Source organism: Choloepus didactylus, chromosome 2, assembly GCF_015220235.1.
Source record: "Choloepus didactylus isolate mChoDid1 chromosome 2, mChoDid1.pri, whole genome shotgun sequence".
NCBI lineage: Eukaryota > Metazoa > Chordata > Mammalia > Pilosa > Megalonychidae > Choloepus > Choloepus didactylus.
Window position 1 is genome coordinate 127775564 of NC_051308.1, and position 23423 is coordinate 127798986.

A 23423-nucleotide genomic window follows, 5' to 3' on the forward strand; every position below is an offset into this window, starting at 1 on the left:
TGGGGCCCAACTGAGGAGACATTAACAATACATCGAACAAGATTTTGTTTTCAGAGTTTTTCTCCCCACCCCCTTCCCCCAATTCTTAGCAGCTTGATGTGTCATTCTCCCCAGCAGGGGAGGGGGTGGAATGGCTTGGCTAGGCTTGTAAACTCCCTTCCCCAGCCTTCCTGTCCCATGTAGGGGCAGCTCGGCTGGGTTCTGGTTCAGGCAGGGTGCTGGTTCAGGGCTGGGTGGTTAAGGCTTGGCTGGTGTGAGAAGGCTTGGCCGTGTCTTCAGAGCTCATTCCTCCACGCCGGCTCCACTTGCAGGGACAGGCCCCCTTCACCTTCCCGCTCCTGGGGGAGGTAGTCGTGACAGTGGGGCCCTAGAAGAAAGGAAGCAAGCTCTGTCTTCCTGTTCTTAACCTCCTTTTCCAGCCCTGCCCCCCTTGGCCCACCCTGGCCCAGCCATACCTGAGGTAGGGGAGTTGAGCTTGCTCAGACCTTGGAGTAAGTTCTGTCCCTGCTGCAGGTCCAGTTTGGCAGGGAAGGGGCACCCAGTGTACCCCCCTTTCTCTCTGCAGAATTCCAGGAATCTGTGGGGTACAGGGACACTTCACACACACGAAAGTGCACAGGTCTGTAAAGAAGCACTGGCAGAGGTGGCAAACTAAGCCTTAGTCCTCCCACTTGGGAGCTGTGTGCCTTCAGGCAAGTTGCTTAACCTCTCTGAATGTCAGTTAATTTAAAAATAAAACAAGAGTGTTTAGGCAAACAGATCTGAAGATTGAGCCACAAGGAGGTGCTTAATATAAAGATGTCCTTGCCCTGGGCTGGGAGTTGCGGTGACTTAGGGGGATTATGGGGTGGGACTGCTCACGTCTTCCAGTCGGGGTCATGGCCCAGGAGAAGGGGGTTGCCCACGATGATGAGCAAAGCCTTGGCACGGGTCACAGCCACGTTGAACCTCTGGAAGGAAGAAGTGTTTGGGTCACAGAAGGAAAGAGCCCTGAGGAAGGGAAGAATTCCTGCCACCCACCAGCCTTTCAACCTTGGGGTTCTTAAGGAAACCCAGGTTAAAGTCCAGATCCAGCTGCACAAAGCTCTGGCTGCTGCGCACAGTGGAGATGAGGATGACGCTGCGCTCTTGGCCTTGGAACTCTTCCACGGAGCCCACCTGGGGGAGGCGAGGGAGGCAGAGGCAAGGTCTGAGATTAGGGGGTTCAATGGTGAACCAGAGTGACAAACTCTGCCTCAGGGAGTCTACACTCCAAGGAAGGTACGGATGGGTCACCAGCAGAGTAACTGCTGTGACGGGGCCAGGAAAAGAGGACAGGAGACATGTCATGGATGCAGAAACCTGAAGGATGACTCTAGTTCAAGGAGTGGCCGCGGGAAAGTGTTCTAGGCAAGAAAGCAGCATTGCAAAGAACACGGTACCTCACAGCAGTGTTTTTCAAACTCCCTTGAAGATAATCACATATTCAAAACATACAACCGTGGGCCCTAACCCAGAACTCCTGAATCAGAATTTCCACGGGAGAGGCCTTTGAATCTCAAAAGCAGTGGCTGCACATTAGACTCACCCAAGGAGCTGAAAACAAAAAACAAAACCAGAGCCCTGGCACTGTCCCAGAGATTTGCTGTTTTAATTGGTTGGGCAGGGCCCTGTTAAAAGCTCTCCAGGTGACTGTTATCTGCAGTCAGGGTTGAAAACTGTCACCTTAAGGAAAGAGTCAAAGGGTGGGGAGTGTGGGGAGAGATGAGGCCGGAGAGGAAAGCAGGGGCAATTATCACATGACAGGCCTGGTAAATCCTAGAGTCTGGACTTTATCCTTAGGGTGGTACCTCAAACCTGCCTGATCAGAGAATCACGTGGGGTGCTGGTTAAAAACACAGGCTTCCTGATCCCACCCTGGACCTATAAGCTGGGATCGCCAGGAGGGAGAGCTTGGAGACTCAGGGCAGTGGGGTGGGCGGCAGGGGCTGGACTGGAACAGCAGGACAGGAGGAGCCTGAGGGGGGTCGCTGGAAGACTGGGGACATGAGAAGTACACAGAAGGCAGAACCGAATGTAGATTACTAGTGGGTGTGCGTCACCTTCAAATCTTTGATGTCATCTAGTCCCCGAAGTTCCTTGTCAAGTTTGGTGATGCAATGATGGATCTTTTCCACCTGGAAGGAGAGTACTGCCATTACCCTAATACAAGAAGCAGTCAGGCAGGAGGCCAGTGTTAACACCTCTCCCCAGGGAGCTGGGGGGCAAAGAGGGACAGGGCAGCTGGCCTCTGTGCTCTGCTGAGATAAGGGGCTGGCAGAGGCCTAAGCTCCTGAAAGCTCAGCCCATGGTCTGGCTATTAAAGAGGGTGGAGGGAGCTGTCCAATCCTGGCTGGGAACTGAGGGTCTGACCTGCTTCCTGTATGGGGAGATGACGCCCACACTTCGGGGACTCAGGCGGGCTTTGCCCTTCTTGGAGGAGGGGGCCAGGAGCAGCTTCAGGTAGGAAGTCACTGTGGCAGCCTCTTCAGGGTTGAAGAACGATGGGCTATTGCCCTCACGCTCATCCTTGCCCATTACGCCATGAAAGATGATGGGAAAGCCCTGGACATGAGGTCAGAGGAAACAACTCAGCTTTTCTTCCCTCCAGGCCAAGGTGATGGAGGAGCCTGTGGCTTCCACTCAGCGCCTCCTCCGGGCCTTCCCCTTCAGTAGGAGGGAAGTTGGGGTACAGGGGGAGGGAGCCTGAGCCCGTCCTGCTTGGCCTCACCTGCCGAGGCAGACCTTCCCAGCGGCAGAAGCGCTCTCTGTCCACAATGTCAGCACAGGCCTGCAGCTCCCCTTCATAATACAGCCGGTTAGGGATGTCCAGGATGGTGGGGTGTGACCTGGGAAGCAGGAGGAGACAGGAAGAGCAAGACTGAGGGCCTGATGACTTCCGCCTGTCCTGCCAACCCTGGGTCCACACACACCATCCTTGTGTCCTCATGCCTACTGGACAACAGGACATATTCATCTAAAATATCTACTAAGTGTTTCCCACAAGCCAGGAACGATGAACCAGAGAAGCGGAAGCAAACATATTTCTAAATCTAGTCCACAGATTTCAAGGACCAGCCAAATTTTAAAACACAAAAACTTAGGGACCCATTCGTGGGTTTCAATCTTCCCAAGGAAGGACTTTAAAAACATAAGTATCAATACTATCACCATTATTTGATAAGATAATACATTAAATCCAAAAATGTAAAAAGAAATAAAACAATAGCTAATATTTATGGAGCTCTCAGTGACTGCCTGGAACTCATCTAAGCATTTTAGATGTATAAGCTCTTTAATTTGAAAAAACAATTGGGTTTTTGAAAAAACTTATACCTTGTTCCTATTTTTCTCGTTTCTCACTCAATTGCCTGGAAACTTCACCTGGGATCAGTGCCCAGACAATATCAGTGTTTGGGAACCACTGACTATTTGCCCAATATATAGATAAGTAAACTGACTCAGAGTGGGAAGCCATTTGCTAAAGTCACAGCCAATGAGTAGCAGAGATGGGGCTACTCCCTACCAGTTTAGAAATTTTCTGCCTCTGAGCAACATGATCCCAGGACTGACCCTCCAGCTGGGTTCCATGGAGGGTGTGAAGCATGGGATTGCTGGGGAGGCCAGGGAGTGGGAATACCTATAGTTCCGTAGCAGCTTGGTTATGAACTCAGCGTTATAGCCATCGGGGCCTTTCTTGTACAAGGTATTATAGGTGAGCAGCCGCTCCAGCAGTGAATGCCCCAGCCCATGCTTCTGGGTCAGTGGGGAACGCAGCACGGGCCCCAACTGCCGAGGGTCTCCTGCCAGCACCAGCTGCCCTCCTGGATTGTCTGTTTTCTTGACTTCCATCAGCCCTGGGAGGCAGGGGCAATAAGGGGAGAAAGGTCAGTGGTGGGACCTCCCCAACCCCACACAGGGTGGCACACCACAGCCTGCCCCAGGTTCCTCACCTGCTATGGCCACCAGACTCTCAGGCTCCATGCAGTGGCCAGCCTCATCGATGAAGATGTGTGTGAAGTGATCGATAGGAAACTGAGCTGAGACCAATCTGGGAGGTGGCAGGCCAGGCAGGGGTCATATCCAGGCACTCAACTACCAAACCTGAATGCTTCCCCAGGCTCCCGCCCCCAGCCCTCTACCCCTACTACCTACACACACAATTAAGGCACACACATATATACACTTCCCACCTGCCGGCAGTGATGAGGGTGGTAATTAAGACACGATATTCCTGCAGCTTCTTCTTGGTGGGAAAAACATAATCTCCCTTCTTGGCATCCCAGTTACAACAGGGCTGTGGGTTGTGAAGGGAAAGGAGGAATCAGCTTAACTCCCCTCCCCCATTCTCACTATCACCCTGGCTCTGTGCCTCCCAGGCAATTTTATCCAGCTACCTCAGTCTACAGAAAAGTAAACTGAGGCCCAGAGAAGGGTCCTGACAAGCCCAAGGTCACACAGCAAGTATAAGAACCCAGGTCTCCTGTTTCCCAGCCTCCAGCATCTGCCCTGAGAGCCTCCCGCCATGCCTTCCCCAGGTACCTTGATGTCCTCCGGCACCAGGCGGATATCCCTGCTGGGGGCCAGGAGGCGGTAGATGGAACTGGGCAGGTGGACTCGCAGCCGCTGACAGAGGAGGTCAGCCCCTGAGTTGGACGGAGCGCAGGCCAGGATGTGGGCTTTGGGCAAATGCTTCACTACCTGGAGTGGGGATAAGCACAGTGTGGGAAACAGCTTCCTGGTTTCCAGGGGGTAAGGGAGAGATTCAGTTGTGGCACAAAAAGGCAAGTTCCACTCCCTAGCTCCTGCTACTCCAAGTAGTATTTTAACTCTGGAAAACTGCAATAAATACGCAGGTCTATGGTGACTGAAATGTGAATGGTGAGTCTGAGAGTTATGCAGTGCCCAACCCGCACAACCATACTCAACAGCCACATCGGCTCAAACTCCCCACTTTCCCTTTTGATGCTTCTCAGAGGCAGGAACATTCAGGGAGTTAAAGAACCAGAATTTAGGGACAATTACTTTGTGTTGGGGGAGTCAGAATACAGACCCCAGGTCTATGTTCAGGACCCACCTGCTTGATGGCCTCCACTAAGGTGACAGTCTTGCCAGTGCCTGGAGGCCCAAAGATGATATAGGGGGCTGGACGGGTGGTGCCCCTAACAATGTGATTCACAGCCTGCAGCTGCTCTGGGTTTGACTCCAGACTCCGGTCATACAGCCTGGCAGAGGGGCCAGAAATACAAGCCTGGAGTCATCCGGTGTCCCAGAAGCCTCCTTGACTCCATCCGCTGCTCCCACACTCCCAGTACCCCCAAAGCCCCCTATCCCCCCACCCACAGTCTCACTTGAGCTTCACATCTGAGGGCAGCAGTGGGACCCCACTGGAGGCCACAGGAAAGAGCATGGGCCACAGCAGCCAGCGCCCTGTCAGCTCTAGGGCACGGTGCTGAACCCGCAGGGGCTGGCGGTTGAAGGTGAAGTTCACCTTGAAGGTCAGCCCATCCACAAAGCGGCTCAGGAGGCTTTAGGGAGAGAGAGGGGGAAAGAGTTCCACTTAGGAAGATGGGCGATAAAAGAAAAGGCCCCCTTTTGATCCACCCTTATTTCCATTCTCTCTATGCACTGCTTTCTAGGAAGGAAGCAGTCGAGGCAGCTCAGGGTCCCCCTGATCTCAGGCACAAACAAGCCTTTCTCCCCTGGCCTCTGAAAGAAGCCTGCAGACCTTTCCAGCAGCTCAGGGTTTCCCCTAACACCCACCTCATGGAAAAGCTCAGCTTGACACGCTCCAGTTCTACCTTGTGCACAAAGCCCTTGTAGGTGATGGAGTTCTCCTGGTTTACCTCGGAGGACAAGAGGGCAAACAGGTGGTCCCCCCGTAGTACTGAGGGGCGGCTCTCAGCCACCCCGGGAACCTACAGGGTGGGCGTGAACATGAGCACAGGTAAGCTTGTATCCCAAGGATGGCCTTTGGAAAGGTCCAATCCCCATGCTCTCCAGACCTCCTCTGTGGGATAAGGACTGAGATCTACCTCCTTCCACCCCAAGGCTCTGGGAGCTTTGCCACTCCTGCACCCCTCTTCCTCTCACAAGAGTCAGGGGAAGAGAAAGGGGGTTCCCAAGGCTGTTCAGAGATGCTGAGCCCTGGAATCCCAGGGACCCTCCAGTGCATGATACCAGGACTTGGGAGTCTGCTCAGTTGCTCTCCTGCCTTTAAACTCTTGTTCCAAACTCACTTTCTGCTAGAATCTGTCCCTGATCATCCTCTCCCCTCCCTTCCTCAGCACTGGTGTGCAGGAATCCATTCTCAACTGTAATTCTGGGCTTATGTACACACATTCAAAAGCTGAGAGCCAAAAGGGCTCTGAGAATCATCTCATCCAGCTCTATGCTTCTCAGATGAGGGAACTAAAGCCCAGAGAAAGCAAGGGACTTGCCCAAGGCCATACAGCTGTTGGAAAAGTCTGGCCTAAAACTCACTGCACTGCCCCAACACACAGGTGGCCATCCCGCTCCCTGCTGAGGTCTCCAGGGTAGGGCAGGACAGCTCCCACTGTCAGGAACAGTGCTCTCTGCCCACAGCTGTGGGTCACCCTCCCCACACTCGACTGGAGGCCCCGACCTCCAGTGTGAGCAGCCTGGGGTTCTGGTCCATGGGATCCCAGGTCATAGGCACTGATTCCAGGTCATAATGCCGGATGTCATGCTCCATCTGCAGCTCCTCCAGGTGCAGCAGCAGCCGGAGTTTCACCTCGTAGTTCCTCCACTTTAGGGCTGTCTCCAGCTGGGCCCTGGCAGGGATGGTTGGAGGGGAGGGAAGAAGTGGGAACAGGATGGATTGGGCAACCCCCAGGCCCTGCAGCATCTACCCACTCCCATACATCTCTGGGGCTGGGGAAACAATGGGGAGCAGAGAAGTTGATGGGGGTCAGAGGCCTTGAAGAAGAGAGCCCTGGCTCGCTCCCTTGGATGCCCCCAGTCCCCCCACCTCAGTCCTGCCCCAGCATTTGCACTGTGGATCTATGGCCTGGAATACTCTCCGCCAGACCCTCCTAAGATTCACACTCTCTTCTCATTCAAATGTCATTCCCTGAGCAAATGTCACCTCCTCAAAGAGGCCATGCCTATCTGCCTTCTGCAAAACAGCACCAACCTACTCCCTTATCCTGCTTTAGTTTTCTTCACAGCAGTTATCACTAGATGACAGTATGTGATAAATGTTTTTGCTCACTGTCTCCCACTAAGAATGGGCGAGGACTTGTCTGGTTCACTGCTGTATCCCCAGCACCTTGAACAATGTCTGGCCCAGAGTGGGTGCTCAGTGAGTGAAGGACTCAACAGAGCCTGGGAGGCTGAGGACAGAGGTTCTGGGGTAGTGGGAAGAACCCAGCAGGGAAGAGATACAAAGTAGCACAAGGGGTTTGGGAGTGACAGAAGGGTGATACATACTTGATCTCAGCGATCTCCTTTGGGGCAGTGAAGATACTTGTTCCCTGAAGAAGGATGGGGAGCAGTTGCCTGAGGCGGGGTGGTGGGTAGTACGTCCCCAGTGCCATACTGAGCTCCAGGTCATAGCCCTTAGCGCTGCAGGAGTGGAGTGAGGGAGAAAAAGCTATGACAAAGCAGAGACCCCCCCCCCCCCCGCCTTCCAAGACTCTTCCAGGGAGAACATCCCTCCCTGGAGTATGCATGCAGGCTGCTACAAGACTATTCCTGAAGGTGGTCGGCTGGCCTTTTCCTAGGGGTGCAGACTCACTCCCCACGAGGGCGTTTGCTCTAATGCAGGACCATTCCCATTCTCGGAAACATTCAAAAGAAATTATATAAATAACAGATGTTCATTAGAGGGAAAAAACCCCAAGAAAACAGATGATAAATAAATGAGAAAATAAGAAATATTCCCACCACCCACAGATAACCAATATTAACTTTTTGGTATAAAGCCTTCCAGGTGTTTTTCTTTGTAAATGTATATTACATACATACATTTCTAACAACAAGAGCGCAATGGTCTGTGAAAGCACTATGACATAATTTGCTTTTTTTAACTAGATATTTTGTGAGCATCTAGCCATGTTAAAAAGAAATAGCTACAATGAGCCACCTTGGTAATTCACCATACAGATGTAAATACTTAAAATGTTTTCACAAGATGCTCTTTATCTGCTGTTCAGCTTCAACATTGATCCTATACAGCTAAGGTCTCTGAGGCCCCAAGGAGTTAAGAATTCTGCCTCTGGTCCTCTGGCAAGGTGATGGAGCCAGGCTGGAAAGGGGGCTCTGGCTCCCAGCTCTGTGCTTTCCCAAGGGCCCTCCCGCTGTGGTGGCCGGGGCGGGGCAAGGGGGAGTGGGTGTTGGAGGGAGGAGTTACCGGTCGGGTCTCTCTCCCTCCTCTACTCGGTTGGTTATCATAGGATTTCCGGTGATCCGGCTCCGCTTGAAGGGAGTTGTGGGCTTCAGTTGTGCAGCCAGGGCGCTGTGGGCCACAGCGGCCAAGAAGCGGGCAATGTAGAAAGTGCCAGCTCCTTCTGAACCTGGCTCCCCAGGTCCCAGCAGCTCCCAGAGCACCGTGGCTGGGAAGTAGCCCACAAAGCTGGTCATACAGTGGACATGGAGCTCATAGCAGTCACCTGGGCAAGGGGGAGTGAGTGACTAGGGGTGAAGTGGAGACCTTCCCACCAGCACCCACCCCTCCAAGGCCAGGAGCCCATCAGACAGTGACAGCGTGACTTCCAAAGCACTGGCCCTTCCTAGGGCAAGCCTCTGACCACCAGAAGCAATTTCCTTTGGAAACCCGCTCACCAGGGCCCAGCGGGCACGGCAGCTCCTGGTCTCCATTGTAGAAGGCGAACTGGGACGTCCGGCAGAGTGGGAAGAGGTGGGTGAGGGTGACAGGCTGCGTTCCTCCATTCCGAAGCCTCAGGGTCAGCACCTCCTTGCGGTTCAAATCCAGGCGGATAAGGAGCTGCCCATCTCGGGCTTCATGGGGCCCCTGGACCTCCACGTCCACCCCATGTTTCCCGTGAAGATACTCAGCCCTGGGGAGAGTGGGAGTCAAGGGGGGCTGGGGCAGGAGGGGCCTGGACTGGGGGTTGCCTTGGGGAAAGGCTGGGGAAGCTGGCAAAGTGCCAGCTGTGCTTAGGAAACCCAGCTCCTCCCCTCATGCCTACTGGATCTTTCCCCATCCCTTCCCCCATTCCTTGAGAGAAGGGCCTTATCCCAGCCTCAGACAACTCCCTCCTTCCCCCAAGCATTGCTCTCTTGCACACACTCTCTCTCCCTCCCTCTCTCCTCCCACTTCTGCCTCTCTCTCTCCCCCTCTCTCTTACACACACACACACACACACACACACACACGCACACACGCACACATACACGCACACACGCACACAGGCACACACACACCTGTCATAAAAGATCTTGGCTAGCAGTGACTTGTGTTTGCTGATATCTGACCCCAGCTTCATTCTCCCCTTTTCTGGGAACCACACGTCGTCAGCCCAGCGGTCGAGTCTGAAGAACCTGACCCGAGTCTTGGTGACGTAGGCCAGGTTTGCGATCTTCATTCCATACAGCATAGAGGAGAAGCCGGGGGCAGGGGTCCCAAAGCTGCCGGAAGCAGAGGAGACTGGGCAGTGAGGGAAGGCAGGGCGACTGCGGGGGCAGGGTGCTGGACACTCGGTCTTGCCGCAGGACAAGACCAGGGGCCCACAGGCAGCGAGACTCAAGCTGGGGACCTTAGGAATTTTAAATTTTAAGTGTTTTCGGGAAGGCAATGGGACTTCCCAAAACAAAATATGATTGTTTTTGAAAGCAGATGAGGATTGTGCATTTATGAGGAGAGAAGCCCAATCATGGGCTTTTGATCTGAGGGACTAAGTGGGTAGAGAGAGAAAGAAATGAAGATTTTTTGGGAAAATTATTGGGACAGAAAGAAACACAACCTAGTGGAAAGAGCTGAGTCTAAGGGGAAGCCGAATAAGTTGATTCAGAGGGGCGGGTCTGGGGTCCGGCCTGTCGGTGACGAGCGAGAAAAGGGCAAGGTGGCTGATCAGACAGCAGTTTCTACCCGAAGCCAGAGGGTGCAGGTGGGACCGAGCAGGAAGGGAAAGGATCCTTTCCAGAGATCAAATAGCTTGGCTTTGTGCCTAGAGAAGGTGAAGACAGGGAAAATTGGTCAGAAGGACAATAACCTCAAGTTTCAGTGCCTGGGATTCAGTATAGTCAATTCAACAAACACTTATAGAGACCTGTTATGTGCCAGACACTGCACTAGAGGCTGGGGGTTCAAAGATGCAAGGGACCCAAGTCAGCACAGAGACCGAATACAAAAATCCCAGCATGATGCTGTGAGGGCAACAACAGGGGATCCCAGGACAGCTCATCGGGCCAAGGAGGGGTACGGAGCCGAGCCTGGGGGGACTGTGGCCAGTGTCCATGAGGGCTTCCACAGGAGGGAGCATCCGAACTGAGTCCTGAAGGATGACTGGTGCTAACCAGGCACAAGAGAGAGGGCACAGTATCCCGGGGGAAGGACAACAGTGTGAGCGAAGGCAGGAGGTAACAGAGAATGTGCGTGTGCATGCGCACGCGCGTGTGTGTAGGGAGGGGTGTGTGGGGTGTGGTGGACTGCCCACTCTACCACTCCAGCTGGGTCACTTCAGGTTACTTCACCTCTCAGAGCCTCGCTTCCCTCCTTTATAAAATGGGGACAATGAGAGACTTACCTTGCAGGGTGGCTGGGAGGATTACATGAGATATTATGAACACTGTCATGAACCACATAGCCAGTGTCTGGCACATAAGGAGCTCTCAGTAAGGTGAGCTATGATTAGTATCACATACAGTTTGGTTGTACTAGAGTGAAAAGTACAAGGGAGGGGAGTGGTAGGAGGCAGCAGAGGTGGGCAGGGACCAGGTCATGGACAGTTTGGCACGCCCGGCTAAGAAGCCTGGACTTGACCCCCAAAGCCAGAAGTGCCCCCACCCACCCCCGCCGCCCTTTTCCTGGAACCCACGAGCCTGAGACCATTCCCATGTGTAACATGCTTCACAGACACACTCAAGATCTGTAGGACTGACCACCCTGCCTGGATGCTCCTAAAATCTATGGAATCCCTATTTAACTATTAAGGCTAAAACAGCACAGTGTTTCTCTCGGGTGTAGAGATAAAATCCCTGGTGCCCCCTGCCTGCAGCTCTGCCCCTCTCCTTCACCCCAAGCAAAAGAGAGTGCCACTATTCAGAAAACTTTGAATCAACTCGGATTTCTTTTAAAAAGAGAATGAATCAATTGAAAATATAACAGACAATGCTCAGTAAATGTTAGCTACATTATTAGTATCTGTATTAGTAGTAATAGTTGTACTAATAGTAGCAGCAGAAGCAGGAACAACTTACTTTCAGCCCACGTCAGAGGCTACACTGTGGTTACAGAGCCACCACGGTTGGTGGGTTTTAAGCAGGGGAGTGGCAAGATCATATTTGCATTTCAGATCACTCTGGCATCAGGATTGGAGGATGGATTTGCTGGAGGCAAGACTGTAGGCAGGGAGACCAGTTAGAAGAAGGCCAGTGCAATAGTCCAATTAAAAGATGACAAGGGCCTGGACAAGAAATAGAAGAAGAGGGGCCAGATCTGATAATATTTAGAAGGTAAAATCAGCAGAACATGGTAACTGATGGGGGTGGGGGTGTACCAGAGGCTGGGAAGAGGGAGGAGTTCAGGATAATATCCAAATCAATAGGGTGGCTTTGGGGACTATTCCTGAGACAGGAGGTCAAGACAGGAGGAGAAAGTTGGAGGGACTGACCATCCATTTGGATTTGGACTTGGACATGCTTGGGTTGAGATTCATGTGGTCCAGAGGTAACTAGCTCCAGGTGTCAGAGGCTGAGAACTCAGGTCAAAGTCAAGATTAGAGCCTAATTCATAGGAAGTCCTCAGGTAGTAGTTAAAACCATGGAAGTATTTGGGATCTCCCCAGGTAGCATGAAAAGTTTGAGAACAGCCAGGACAACCCAGAGAGGAAGAGTAAAGAGAAGGAACCCTAAAGAAAGGGAGGAGAGCTGGAGGAAGTCTCAAAATCAGGTATCAGTATCAAATGCTGCTGAGGGGTCCAGTAATAAAGGGACTGAAATCAGGAGGTCACTGATGACTTGCCTCAGGACCCCTTCCTGAGTCAGTCACTAAATCCTACGGCTGGGGCAAAAACCCAAATGTCTAAAGAAGCCAGGCTCAGCCTAGAGAACATTCTCTGATAACTGCAGCCTTCTCAGATACTTTGTACAGTCCCATTTTTTGAGTCTTTAGTGTAAGAAGGACTTCAAGTCCCTTGTAACTCAAGCAGGTCCCATGATAAGCAGCCCAGGGCTCTCAGCTCAGTGCTGGGGAGAAAACAGGGCTCTGTGGGGACCGAATGAACTGGGGAGTGCATGCCCAGTCAGAAGGGGGTGACTGCTACTCATCTCTGGCCAACTGTTGCCAGGAGGGACTGTAGGCCCAAGGTGGCCAGATATTCTGGCTAAGAGAAGACAAAAACCAACATTTTAATGTGAAATCTATTTTTTGAAACTTCTGCATGGGCATATCGGCAGGCAGAACTCACCTTTGCAAGTTTTTCAATTTCTACTGAGGATGCTGCCACCAAAATATTTCTCAAATTATTCTCCATTTCTGTTACCACCATATTAATTCACCTTTGCCTGCTTTAAGGTGACAGTCATTTAAACAAACAAACAAAAAACCTAAGCTAAGGAAAACCAAAAACTGAGTACCCGCTTTTTAATTTCTGAGCATCCCCCTCCCATGCTGAGCCCCTAGGCCGGGCTCAGCACCCACCTTGGCCAAATGCACTGCCCTGGAATCTAACACCTAGTTTCTAGGGAAAACTTTTTAATTGAGCATGTAAATCAGAAGCTATAAAAGAAAACAAAAACATTTTTGACTATTAAAAAAACATTAGCTTTTGTATGGCAAAAGACATAAACAAAGTCAGCATAAATAGAAAAATACTTGTAATGCAGAAGACAGGCAAAGGATTAATTTTTATAATACATAAATTTTCTTACAATATGACAATTCAATAGAAAAACTGAATAGTCAATTTAAAGAAAAAGCCCAAGTGACCAAAAAAGTATGAAAAGATGCTCCAAAAAATAGAGAAACGCAAATTAAGTTAAAATTACTTATCATTTTACTCCCATTAGAATGGGAAAAATAAAAAATAGGCATAATATGCATTGCTGGTATGGAGATGTGGGAAAGGGAGCTTTCATTCATTGCTGGTAGAAAGGTAGTATCACAACCTTTTTGGCAAGCAATTTGACAACATCTAGTAACATTTAAAATGCAGGTGTCCTTTTAATCGAGGAATCCCATTCCTGGACTATATTTCATAGAAAGAAAAGTACCCATATATGAGAACACATGTGTGAGGATATTTACTGCAAAGCTGTTCATCGTGGCCATGGACTGGAAACAATACAAATGTCCATCATAGAGTGAATAAATTGTAAACACCCATACCATGGAATAATATGCAGCCAGTATAAAGAATGTACCTTGCCCACCAAAATGGCTAAAATTTAAAAATCTGACAAAACATCTAACATTGGCAAGGATGTGGAACAACTAGAACTCTCCAACATTGTTGGGTAATGTGTAAAATGATACAACGTTGGTAGTTTCTTTTAAAACTAAACATATACTTATCCCATGACCCAACAATTCCACTCCTAGATATACTCCCAAGAGAAACAAAAACAGATCCATTAAACGACTTGTACAAGAATGTGTATAGCAGCTTCATTAAAACAGTCCCCAAACTGAAGACGTCTTATGAAGGAGACTGGGTAAACCAACTGTGGTTTGTTTTCATACAAAGGGATGCTACTTGGTGATACAAAGGAATTACTGAAACACATAATAACATGGATGAGTCTCAAAAACATAATGCTGCTTGAAAGATTTGTATAGAAGAATATATACTGTATGATTCCATTAAATGAAGTCCAAGAATAGGCACTCTACAGTAAAAAAACTCAGAGCAGTGGTTGCCTCTGGGTGGGTAAGGGTAGAGATTGACTAGAAAAGAGCATGAGGGAAACTTCTGCGATGATGAAGTGCTAGACACAGGCATATTCCAGAGATAGTATAAGTTCAGTTCCAGACCACCACAATAAAGTGCATGTCAAAATAAAGCGAGTCACATGAATTTTGTTTTCCCACTGCATATAAAAGTTTTGTTTATACTGTAGCCTATTAAGTGTACAATAGCATTAGGTCTAAAAAAATTATGTATATACCTTAATTTAAAAATACTTCATTGCTAAAAAATGCTAACCATCATCTGAGCCTTCAGCGAGTCAATCTCTTTGCTGGTGGAGGGTCTTGCCTCGATGTGGATGGCTGCTGACTGATCAGGGAGGTGGTTGCTGAAGTTGGCCTGGCTATGGCAATTTCTTAAAATAAGGCAACAATGAAGTTTGCTGCACAGATTGACTCTTCCTTTCACTTGAACATTTAGAGGCCACTGTAAGGTTATTAATGGGCCTAATGTCAATATTGTGTCTCAGGGAATAAGGAGTCCCGGGGACAAGGAGGGAGATGGGAACAGCCAGTTCACGGAGTTCTCAGAACACACAGTAATTGATAAATTCTCCGTCTTATATGGGAGCAATTTGTGGCACCCCCAAACAATTACAACAGTAACATCAAAGATCAATGATCACAGATCACCGTAAAAGATATAATAATGAAAAAGTTTGAAATATTGTGAGAATTACCAAAGTCTGACACAGAGACACAAAGTGAGCACACGAATGCTGTTGGAAAAATGGTGACAATAGACTTGCTCCTGGTAGGGTTGCCACAATTTGTAAAAAACGCAGTATCTGCGAAGTGCAGTAAAGCAAAGCATAATAAGACGAGGTATGCCTGTATCCTGACAGAGGTTTCATATAGGTATATGCATTTGTTAAAACTCATAGATGGTATGCTTAAGATTTATCCATTTCATTGTATATAAATTTTACTTAAAAACGAAGAACTATAAACAAATTTTGAACTCTGGTTAATGAAAATCATTCTAAACTGTTTGGGGTGCAGAGCACTGATGTCTATAATTTACTTCGAAATGCATCAAAAAAATTAAGGTGTATTAGTGATGGATATAGTAAAATGTTAATTAAGGAATCTAGGTGGAGGCTATTTGGGTGTTCACTGCACAACTATTTCAACTTTTCTTTATGTTTGAATATTTTTTTAAGCAGGCCAAGGATGACTTTACTGAAAGCTAAATACAATAAGGAAGAGAAAAAGTCCAGAAGGCTAACATAATAGGGGTGAGAGAGAGCTCAACTCCTCTGAAGGAGAGGGTGGGAATGTTTTTAAGGACTGGAATCAGCTAATGGAAAAGCACTGGAGTGGGAGGGGGAGGTCAAGCAATAGCAGTGTCTGTTACATGGAGTTATTTCCTGAGTTTACTGTTGACAATGGTGGACCGTGTTCTAGCTGTAATCTGTAGGAGCCATCTTTAGGGATGTCAGGGTCCTAAAGTCAAGGAGAAGCCTGTCGAATGTTAAGTCAAGCTAAGGCAAAGCTAAGGCTGTCTTGGTCAGTAACACAAAGGGTGGGAGATTTTTTTTTAAACTCATGCTGTTTTCCAGGATCACAGGGTGCAGGTACAATTCAACATTCTCAGCCCCCCCTTTTTATTCAAGCCCCCCATTTATCACTGAACAACTCAGAGGAATTACAGATCTGAGTGGGGTGATGTGGGGTATAAGAAGTCTTCTGAATACTGTCATTGGCACTGCACCTGCAAAACCAGCTGAATGTATGTTTGAAATTTTTCATAATAAAATATTGCGGAAAAAACCCAGCCACAAAGCATAAGAGGTAGATACCCGACTAGACACCACAACATATTGTCAAGTAAGAAAAGCAGGATGTGGGAAATGTGTATAACGTGGTCCCTTTTTTTATAGAACAAGAACAAAAAGAAAAAAAAAAAAAAAAAGAAAAAAAAAGAAAAAAAAATGCCCTGGATAGCATAAATTACCTGGGCATGGGGTGGAATGCGGAAATGGAGATGGGGTATTCATATGGGGAGGGGGCCACAACAAGAAGGATATATGATAATGACCCCATGTGAGCAAAGGCACATAGAATGTAAGTATATAGAATGTGTACATAGAGATAAATGAAAGAGTGATCACCCAAAGAATTTTAAAGCAGTCAAACAAGATAGGTATCTAACACGAAAAATTAAAAGCTCCTACTCCCTCACTCCCAACTACCTGCTTCTTTCCCAGACTTTTTTTCTAAACATATAGACACATATTTTTTAAATACACAAAAAATGAGATTATATATGCTCCACATCTAATCTGCAACAGGCTTTTTCACCACCATGGATATCTTTCCATGACAATGATTTATGAGCCAACTTTCGAATGGCTACAAAAGATATCACAGTTTGAATGTATCATGGTGTTTCTCCAGCCATAGACAGCTATGCCAGCAACAATTTTTTTTGTCTATTTCAAATGTTACAATGATCATCCTTGCACAAAACCCTTATTTCACTTGTAGGAGTTTCTCTGGGTCAAATTCCTCCAAGAACTTCTGGGTCGAAGAGAATGAACCTTAACAACTTTGATAAGTTCTGCCAAATTGTCCTGAAAACAGGCTGAACAAATTTACATTCTTGCTAACAAGAGTTTGAGAATGCCCTTTTCCCAGACCCCAACATCAGAAATTTTCCAACTTTTAAATTTTTGGCAATCTGATAAGCAGAAAATGGTATCTTGCTTAAATCTGCATTTCCCTGATCCCTGAAACAGCTGAGGCTCTTTCCTTCAGTTTATCAGCCTATGTCTATTTCTCCTGTGACTTGCCTTAACAGGCACACTCAGATCCGACACAGTAACAATGATAATGAAAACGATGATAGAAAATATTTATTGAGCACTTACTTTGTGCTGTTCTAAGTACCTAAATGCATTATCTCATTTAATTCTCCCAACAACCCCTTGAGATAGCAACTCCTATCATCCTCATTTTACAGAAGACACTGAAGCACAGATCCTCACTCCTTGATCAGGCCACAAGTCACATACAGCCTTAATGGTGCTTCAGCCATACCCAGCCATTCCATCACTGTGCTCCCGACCAGAACTTTTGCTCCCACTGAGGACATCCTGGGTCTGCAATGCCTTGCCCTTGGCCCTTGTTTTCGGAAAAGGTCACCGGCTAGAGGAATGGTATTTCAGAACATAGCATCGGATTTGGAAGCCAATTAGACAGGAACATTTAGTTGCGTATTTCACAAACTGTGGGTCATAACCCTCATCAGGGGGTCAAGACCAGGAATTTTATAAAATTGAAATAAAATAAAATTAAAAACATATACATAGGGATAAAAGTAATGGAGAAAACATGGAGAGAGGGATGTACGTATTTACTGCTGGTTAGGAGGGAGAATGGTATAGCCTTTCTGGAGGACAGTGGGGTGGTTCCACAGGAAGCTAAGTATGTAGGTGTCATAAGGTCCTGCAACCTCATTAGGGGGCATTTACTTGGAAGATCTGATAAATGGACATTTTCACACTGGTGTTTATGGAGGCAGTATTCATGATTTGCAGTGGGTGGAGGTGGCCTAAGGGTACAACGACTGAGGAACAGAATGGTGAACTGCGGTGTGTGCATACAATGGAATATTGAGCACCTGTGAGGAGGAGGAGGGAAGCTGTGAGACACGCAAGGCAATGATGTGAATGGATCCTGTAGACAACATTTTGAGTGAACTACGCCAGAAACAAAGGCAAACACTATATTGCCTCAGCAATATGGACTAACTACAATGTGTAAACTCAGAATTGAACCTTAGATCACAGCTTATCAGAGGAACACTTATTGTAACCGTCCCTAGATTGCAAACTCTTACAACAGTCACATCTATTCCTGAACTGTAAAGGCTATCTCCAGATTCGGAGATGCTAATCCCTTTGTGTATAACCTGATCGATCCCCAGAATGTTGGGCATCTGTGTGCCACCTGAAACTCAGAGCTAGAGCTCTGCAGATATGAATGTCAGTATTAGCGCATACAGCAACTGTTAAAAAAGCTGCAAAAGAGTCCAGACTTCAATTAGAGATATGAATGAAGCAGATCTAGTTAGGACTAGGGCAAATGGGGCCAAAGAGTAAAGAGAATACTGACTGTGTTTTAAAACTTCAACTTCCATGTGAGACCAAGGGAGGAGATGTTTATTTGGTGCAGGATCTATATTTTCTAAACAATTTAACTCATACAGTATGTTCAAATACCATAATTACATGGTACTTTGAATAGGAAGTGAGACCTAGTAGGTTTGTACAGTTAAGTGTGAAACAGCAACACATCCCAAAGTAATTTAGGCAGAGAATAAAAATATACATGCAGGGTCCCCCTGAGGAGCCGGGGGAAAATGCGGAAGTGTTGGATTTCCTCACCTGGATTGCTGTCGATGTTCTCACACTGAGGACTAATAGTTTGGTGTGCTGAGCCCTCTTTCTTGGGGCTTGCCCTCATGGAGCTCGTTACTGCAAAGGAGAGGCTAAACTTGCCTAAGAGTCTCCCCCCAAGTACCTTTGTTGCTCAGACGTGGCCCTCTCTCTCCAGCTAACCCAACTCGGCAGGTAAACTCACAGCCCTCCCCACTACGTGGGACCTGACTCCCAGGGGTATAAATCTCCCTGGCAACACAGAGTGAGACTCCCAAGGATGAATCTGGACCCAACATCGTGGGATTGAGAACATCTTCTTGATCAAAAGGGGAATGTGAAATGAAACAAAATAAAGTTTCAGTGGCTGAGAGATTCCAAATGGAGTTAAGAGGTCCCTTGGGTGGGCACTCTTATACACTATATAGATAACTCTTTTTAGGTTTTAATATACTGGAACAGCTATAAGTAAATACCTGAAACTATCAAACTGCAACCCAGTTGCATTGACATTTGAAGATGATTGTATAGCAATGTAGCTTATAAGTGGTGACAGTGTGAGTGTGAAAGCCCTGTGGATCACATTCCCTTTAACCAGTGTATGGATGGATGAGTAGAAAAATGGGGACAAAAACTAAATGAAAAATAGGGTGGGGGGGGGATGATTTGGGTGTTTTTTTACTTTTATTTTTTATTCTTATTTTTACTTTTCCTGGTATAAAGACAATGTTCAAAAAAATAGATTGGGGTGATGAACGCACAACTATATGATGGTACTATGAACAGCTGATTGTACACCACAGATGATTGTACGATATGTGAATATATCTCAATAAAACTGAATTAAAAAAAAAAACAACACCAGACGGGAAAAAAATAACAGAGGGCAGGGGGTGAGGGTTCATATTGTCTCAGAGGTACACGGTTTTGTGAAAGTTGTATATACTAGGCCCTGAAGTAAAATGTATTTCTTACTGTGGATGGAGGTCAAAAAAGTTTGAAATACACTAACAGTCCAACCACCAAGCCATTCTCCATGCCAGAGAATGATCTTCCCAAAGCCCTGATTACGGCAGTCTCCTACTTTAAACCTTTTGCACTTTCCTGTTTCTGCTAAGATTAATAACGAAACAAAAATAAAAACCAAACTACAGCAAAAAAACCCACCCCACAAAGCCTCTCCAAGGCCCACAAAGGCAGGCTGCAGCTCGCGCCTCCCTCCCTGGCCTATCTCACCTCCTCCCCTGAGTTCACTCCCAAGACTCTGACTGTGGGCTGCTCCCTCTGCCTGGAATGCTCTCCCCTTCCACCTTAAATCTGCTAACTCCTGTTTATCCTTTAGGATTCTGTTTAAACATCACTTTCTCCCAGAAGCCTTCTCTGATCCCTAGATTAGGTCAGTTCTCCAAGTTATACACTCTTGTGTGCACTGGACTTTTTCTTACAAGCTCTTATCACAACAGTAAATTAAATAATTCTTTATGCAATTATTTAATTGCTGCTTCTTCCTTGGATGGTTGGGTCCTTCTGGGTTATCTCCAGCAAGGCACAGAGTGCTTTGTTATTAGGAGGCACTCAGCCAATATTTGCTGAATAAAAGAATGAGTCTCCTGCCCAAGGCAAGAACCATCTTCTCAGAAACCTTTCATGACACCAGTCCTTATTCTGTACTATTGACTCCTAATCATCATTGCAACAGCTATCTCTTACAAAACTGTACAATATGCAACACAGTACAAACGCTTTACTTACAAAATAGCACATTCTAGCCTCACACAACCTTAAGAGAGACAGTTAGGCACATTCTTACAGATGGGGAAATGGAAGATTTAAATAGTTGTTCAAAGCCAAATGCAACTAATAAGTGGCAGAAGGGGATATGAGAGGGGCAGAGGTCTCCAAACAGTATACCAGCACGTGTAATATCACACTGCATTTGTTTGCCTAGGCATCTGCTACTCCCTACTAGACTAGACTCTTTGGAAGCAAGAACCAGAGCAAAGGTACATAGAACCTCATCTTTTGCTGAATGAATAAAGAGACAGGAAAAGGCAAGAGTTTTCAAGCACAGTATTTTGTATCATAAAATAATTGAATTGGAAGGGACCTATCCCTCCCAATGTTGGAATCTACCAAGAATCTCTGAGAGGGTGACTTGCTGTATCTCTCACCACAACCCATTCTCCTGTAGGTCAATTCTATTTATTAATTTGATTAGATTCTGCAAGCATTTATGGAGTCTCTACTACACAGAAGGCACTATATGTTAGGGACTGAGAGAAGGTGCAAATATGATCAAGGGCCAGTCCCTGCTATCAGAGCATCCGACAGTCTGGTGATAGACAGGCCCTGTAGTAACTCTATCAGGAGGCAGAGAGTGTGAAGAACGAGCCATTAGAGTCTAGAAGCAGCGGCAATTATTTCCTATTGGGAGGATGAGAGTTGGTGTCACAGCACTGGAGTCTGGCTTTAAAAGGATGCCTAAGAAAGTTCTCTCTAATCAGAACAGAAATCTCCTTCTGCGTGTATGGGGGAAGGATGGTGGGGAGGCAGGGAATGGGGGAGAGGGGACCAAGTTCTGCTTTCTGGAGTGTTTGGGAATGTAGTTCTCTCCACCATGAGGCATTAAACATTCAAGGCTAATACTTTGTCCTCCCCAAGATTTCTCCTTTCAGGCCAAACATTTTTCAGTCTCTTTGACCGAATCTCACAGTAGAATATGAACTCATATAGACCTTTCCTCCTCCTTCATGTACTAAAATCTTATCTATCCTTGAAGGCTAAGGTCATTGTCACTTTCTTCATCACATTCCTTAATAAGAATTACAGGGGAACGGTATCTTATTTTCATAAAAAACAAGTGCATACAGTAAAAACCATTTTTTTTACTTTTCTAAATCCCCCATAATGTACAGTGTATCAATATATATGACTTTCTGTATGCAACTGGATAGAGCAGATTTCTACCAGTACTGAAAACATATCACCTACTGAGAACTAAAGGAAGTAGTTAGGAGCCATGCTGTACCTGCTTGTAAGGATAGGTAAATCCATGTACTTTAAGTGTTGATATGATGTGACTCCATAGCAACTGCTTTTTCTCTACCTTCCTCCAGCATTTTTTTTCTATCTCTGTTATAACTCTCATTTCATCTTACCATGTTTTATAGTTAATTGCACCATATCTTGCCCTCTTGCTCCTAGGAATTGTGTATTTTCCATCTTTATATTCCCCATAGTGCCCAGAACAGTGTGGGGTGTAAAACAGGTCCTCATCATCCTTGCCTCTTCTTCAGATGCTGCTCAAACCTGTTAATTCCCCCCTTAAAATGTAGCATCCATTACTGAAAACAATATTCCAGGTTATGACCTGGTCAATATTGAGAATCACTACCTTCTCCTTCCAACCCCACACCACACTTGCCTTAATGCCATTTAAAATTTCTCTAGCTTTTTTCCTTGTCTTGTCACCCAAATAGGCCTTTTGATCTGCTAAAACTAAAGGTCTTTTTCAGGTCTGTTACTAAGCCCAAATTCCAATCACCCTCTATTTATTAGTACAGGTCTTTACATTTATCTCTGTTAAATTGTTTTTTGGTTTTCTGCCCAAGATTGCAGCCTGTTGATAGTGTTTTTGAAGCACAGCTGTGCGGTTTGACAGAGAGAATGGTCTCCCTAATTTTCACTTTAGTGAAACAGGAAAAAGAACCAAACAGACTGGCTCTGGCCCTGGGACGCCAAAGAGAAGCCACAGGTGCTAATGGAGTGCTGGTACCATGCGTAGTTGGTCTTCTTTCCTCTTGCCAATGTTCCCTGAAATTCTCCCTCCTACACTGGGCCTTAAACTCTCAGTAATAGTTGGACCCCCAAGGCAGCAGCCCCTCAAGTAGGGTTCCCATAAAGCCCGCGCCAGGACTCGCCGTCATTAGCAGGCTTGGTCCCGGAGCTTCCGCGATGCCTGGGCCCCCTCTGGAAGCTCCCCTCCCCCAGCCCGAGAGTTGTTCCCCCCAGCCCCCGTCCCCCGAGAGCGGCGCGGGCTCGGGACCCCTCTCCTCCGTACTGGCCGCCGGGAACTGGGGCTTCCCCGGGGGCTCTCCGCGGGAACTCGGCAGAGGGGCCCAGTGCGGGCGGACCGCGCGGGCTCCGGGCGGCGTGCAGAGGCGCTAGCGGGGCGTGGGCACGACGCGGGCGGGGAGGTTTGCGCCGCCCCGGGACCGGCCCCAGCCGCTGGGGGAGCTGCGAATCTCCGTGCCCAGGGGCGGGAAGGATGGCACGGCCGCGGGGGTCGGGGCAGCAAGCTGGGCCCGCAATTCAGGCCCGGGGAGTGGGCCGGCCCGTACCTGATCTTGAAGTCCCGGTTATAAATGGTCCTCAGCCGCTCCCGATCTGTCTCCATGTCCAGTCCCCGAACGATCAGGAAACTCTCGAAGCACTGGCCCGTCTCCCGGAGCTGCCGGCAGCTGAACTTACTGGGCATCGCGGCGGCGGCTGCGGCCCAAGCAGGAGGGTCGGTGGAAATGAAACTGAAAGTCGCCGCGGCGGGAAGTTCGCGGTTGTAGGTTGAGGGGGAAGCAGGAGGAAGCCACCTAACTCTGACCCCCCTGATCCTGCAGGCTTCCTCCTCCCGGATAGGTTTCCCTCCTCCGTCCTTTCCTACCTGAGCCTTCCCTTCGGTCTCTTCGTCCTATCCCCTCCCCCTCTTCCCATTAACTCTTTCCTAAGGAGTCTGACCCCTCCCTCAGGGCCCTCCCCTTACCCCAAGCTCCCTCCCCTGGCATCTAGCCAGAATCAGAACGTGGCTACAGCCTGAGGCCCCCTGAACAGCCCTGGAGGACCTCCGAGCCCCAGCTAGGGCTACTCCCACGCCCACCGCCCAAAGCCTTGAGACTTAATGAAAAGCAAGAGAGCAAAGG

General features: G+C 47.9%; 1 protein-coding gene across 5 annotated transcripts; it reads right to left on the reverse strand.

Annotated features, from left to right (window-relative positions):
• Positions 1 to 28: 28 nt before the first annotated feature.
• Positions 29 to 23423, reverse strand: MOV10 (Mov10 RISC complex RNA helicase). 5 transcript variants are annotated; one of them, XM_037826357.1, is made up of 22 exons: positions 22851 to 22988; positions 11422 to 11562; positions 10091 to 10169; positions 9427 to 9630; positions 8824 to 9059; positions 8393 to 8651; positions 7471 to 7605; positions 6644 to 6812; positions 5782 to 5936; positions 5370 to 5546; positions 5096 to 5243; positions 4561 to 4719; positions 4212 to 4315; positions 3972 to 4069; positions 3659 to 3875; positions 2750 to 2867; positions 2392 to 2583; positions 2082 to 2156; positions 1033 to 1158; positions 862 to 950; positions 456 to 577; positions 29 to 367 (listed from the first exon to the last, which is right to left on the reverse strand). In XM_037826357.1, exons 4-22 carry the CDS (start codon positions 9597 to 9599, stop codon positions 276 to 278), a joined length of 2844 nt encoding a protein of 947 aa, XP_037682285.1. In that variant the 5' UTR covers positions 9600 to 9630; positions 10091 to 10169; positions 11422 to 11562; positions 22851 to 22988; the 3' UTR covers positions 29 to 275. The 5 variants fall into 5 exon arrangements, with proteins under 5 accessions (XP_037682285.1, XP_037682282.1, XP_037682283.1 ...); XM_037826354.1 differs by lacking the exons at positions 10091 to 10169; positions 11422 to 11562 and adding an exon at positions 23267 to 23423 and having other exon boundaries at positions 22851 to 23033; XM_037826355.1 differs by lacking the exons at positions 10091 to 10169; positions 11422 to 11562 and adding an exon at positions 23168 to 23188 and having other exon boundaries at positions 22851 to 22998.

What these genes read in the sequence shown, in the direction of transcription:
- MOV10 (XM_037826354.1), bottom strand. Translation starts at nt 22,987, where the DNA reads ATGCCCAGTAAGTTCAGCTGCCGGCAGCTCCGGGAGACGGGCCAGTGC. An exon ending in GAGGGAGAGAGACCCGACCG is followed by an intron (nt 7,606 to 8,392) that starts GTAACTCCTCCC and finishes CCACTCCTGCAG; the next exon opens with CGCTAAGGGCTATGACCTGG. An exon ending in GAGTCTGGTGGCCATAGCAG is followed by an intron (nt 3,876 to 3,971) that starts GTGAGGAACCTG and finishes CCTGCCTCCCAG; the next exon opens with GGCTGATGGAAGTCAAGAAA.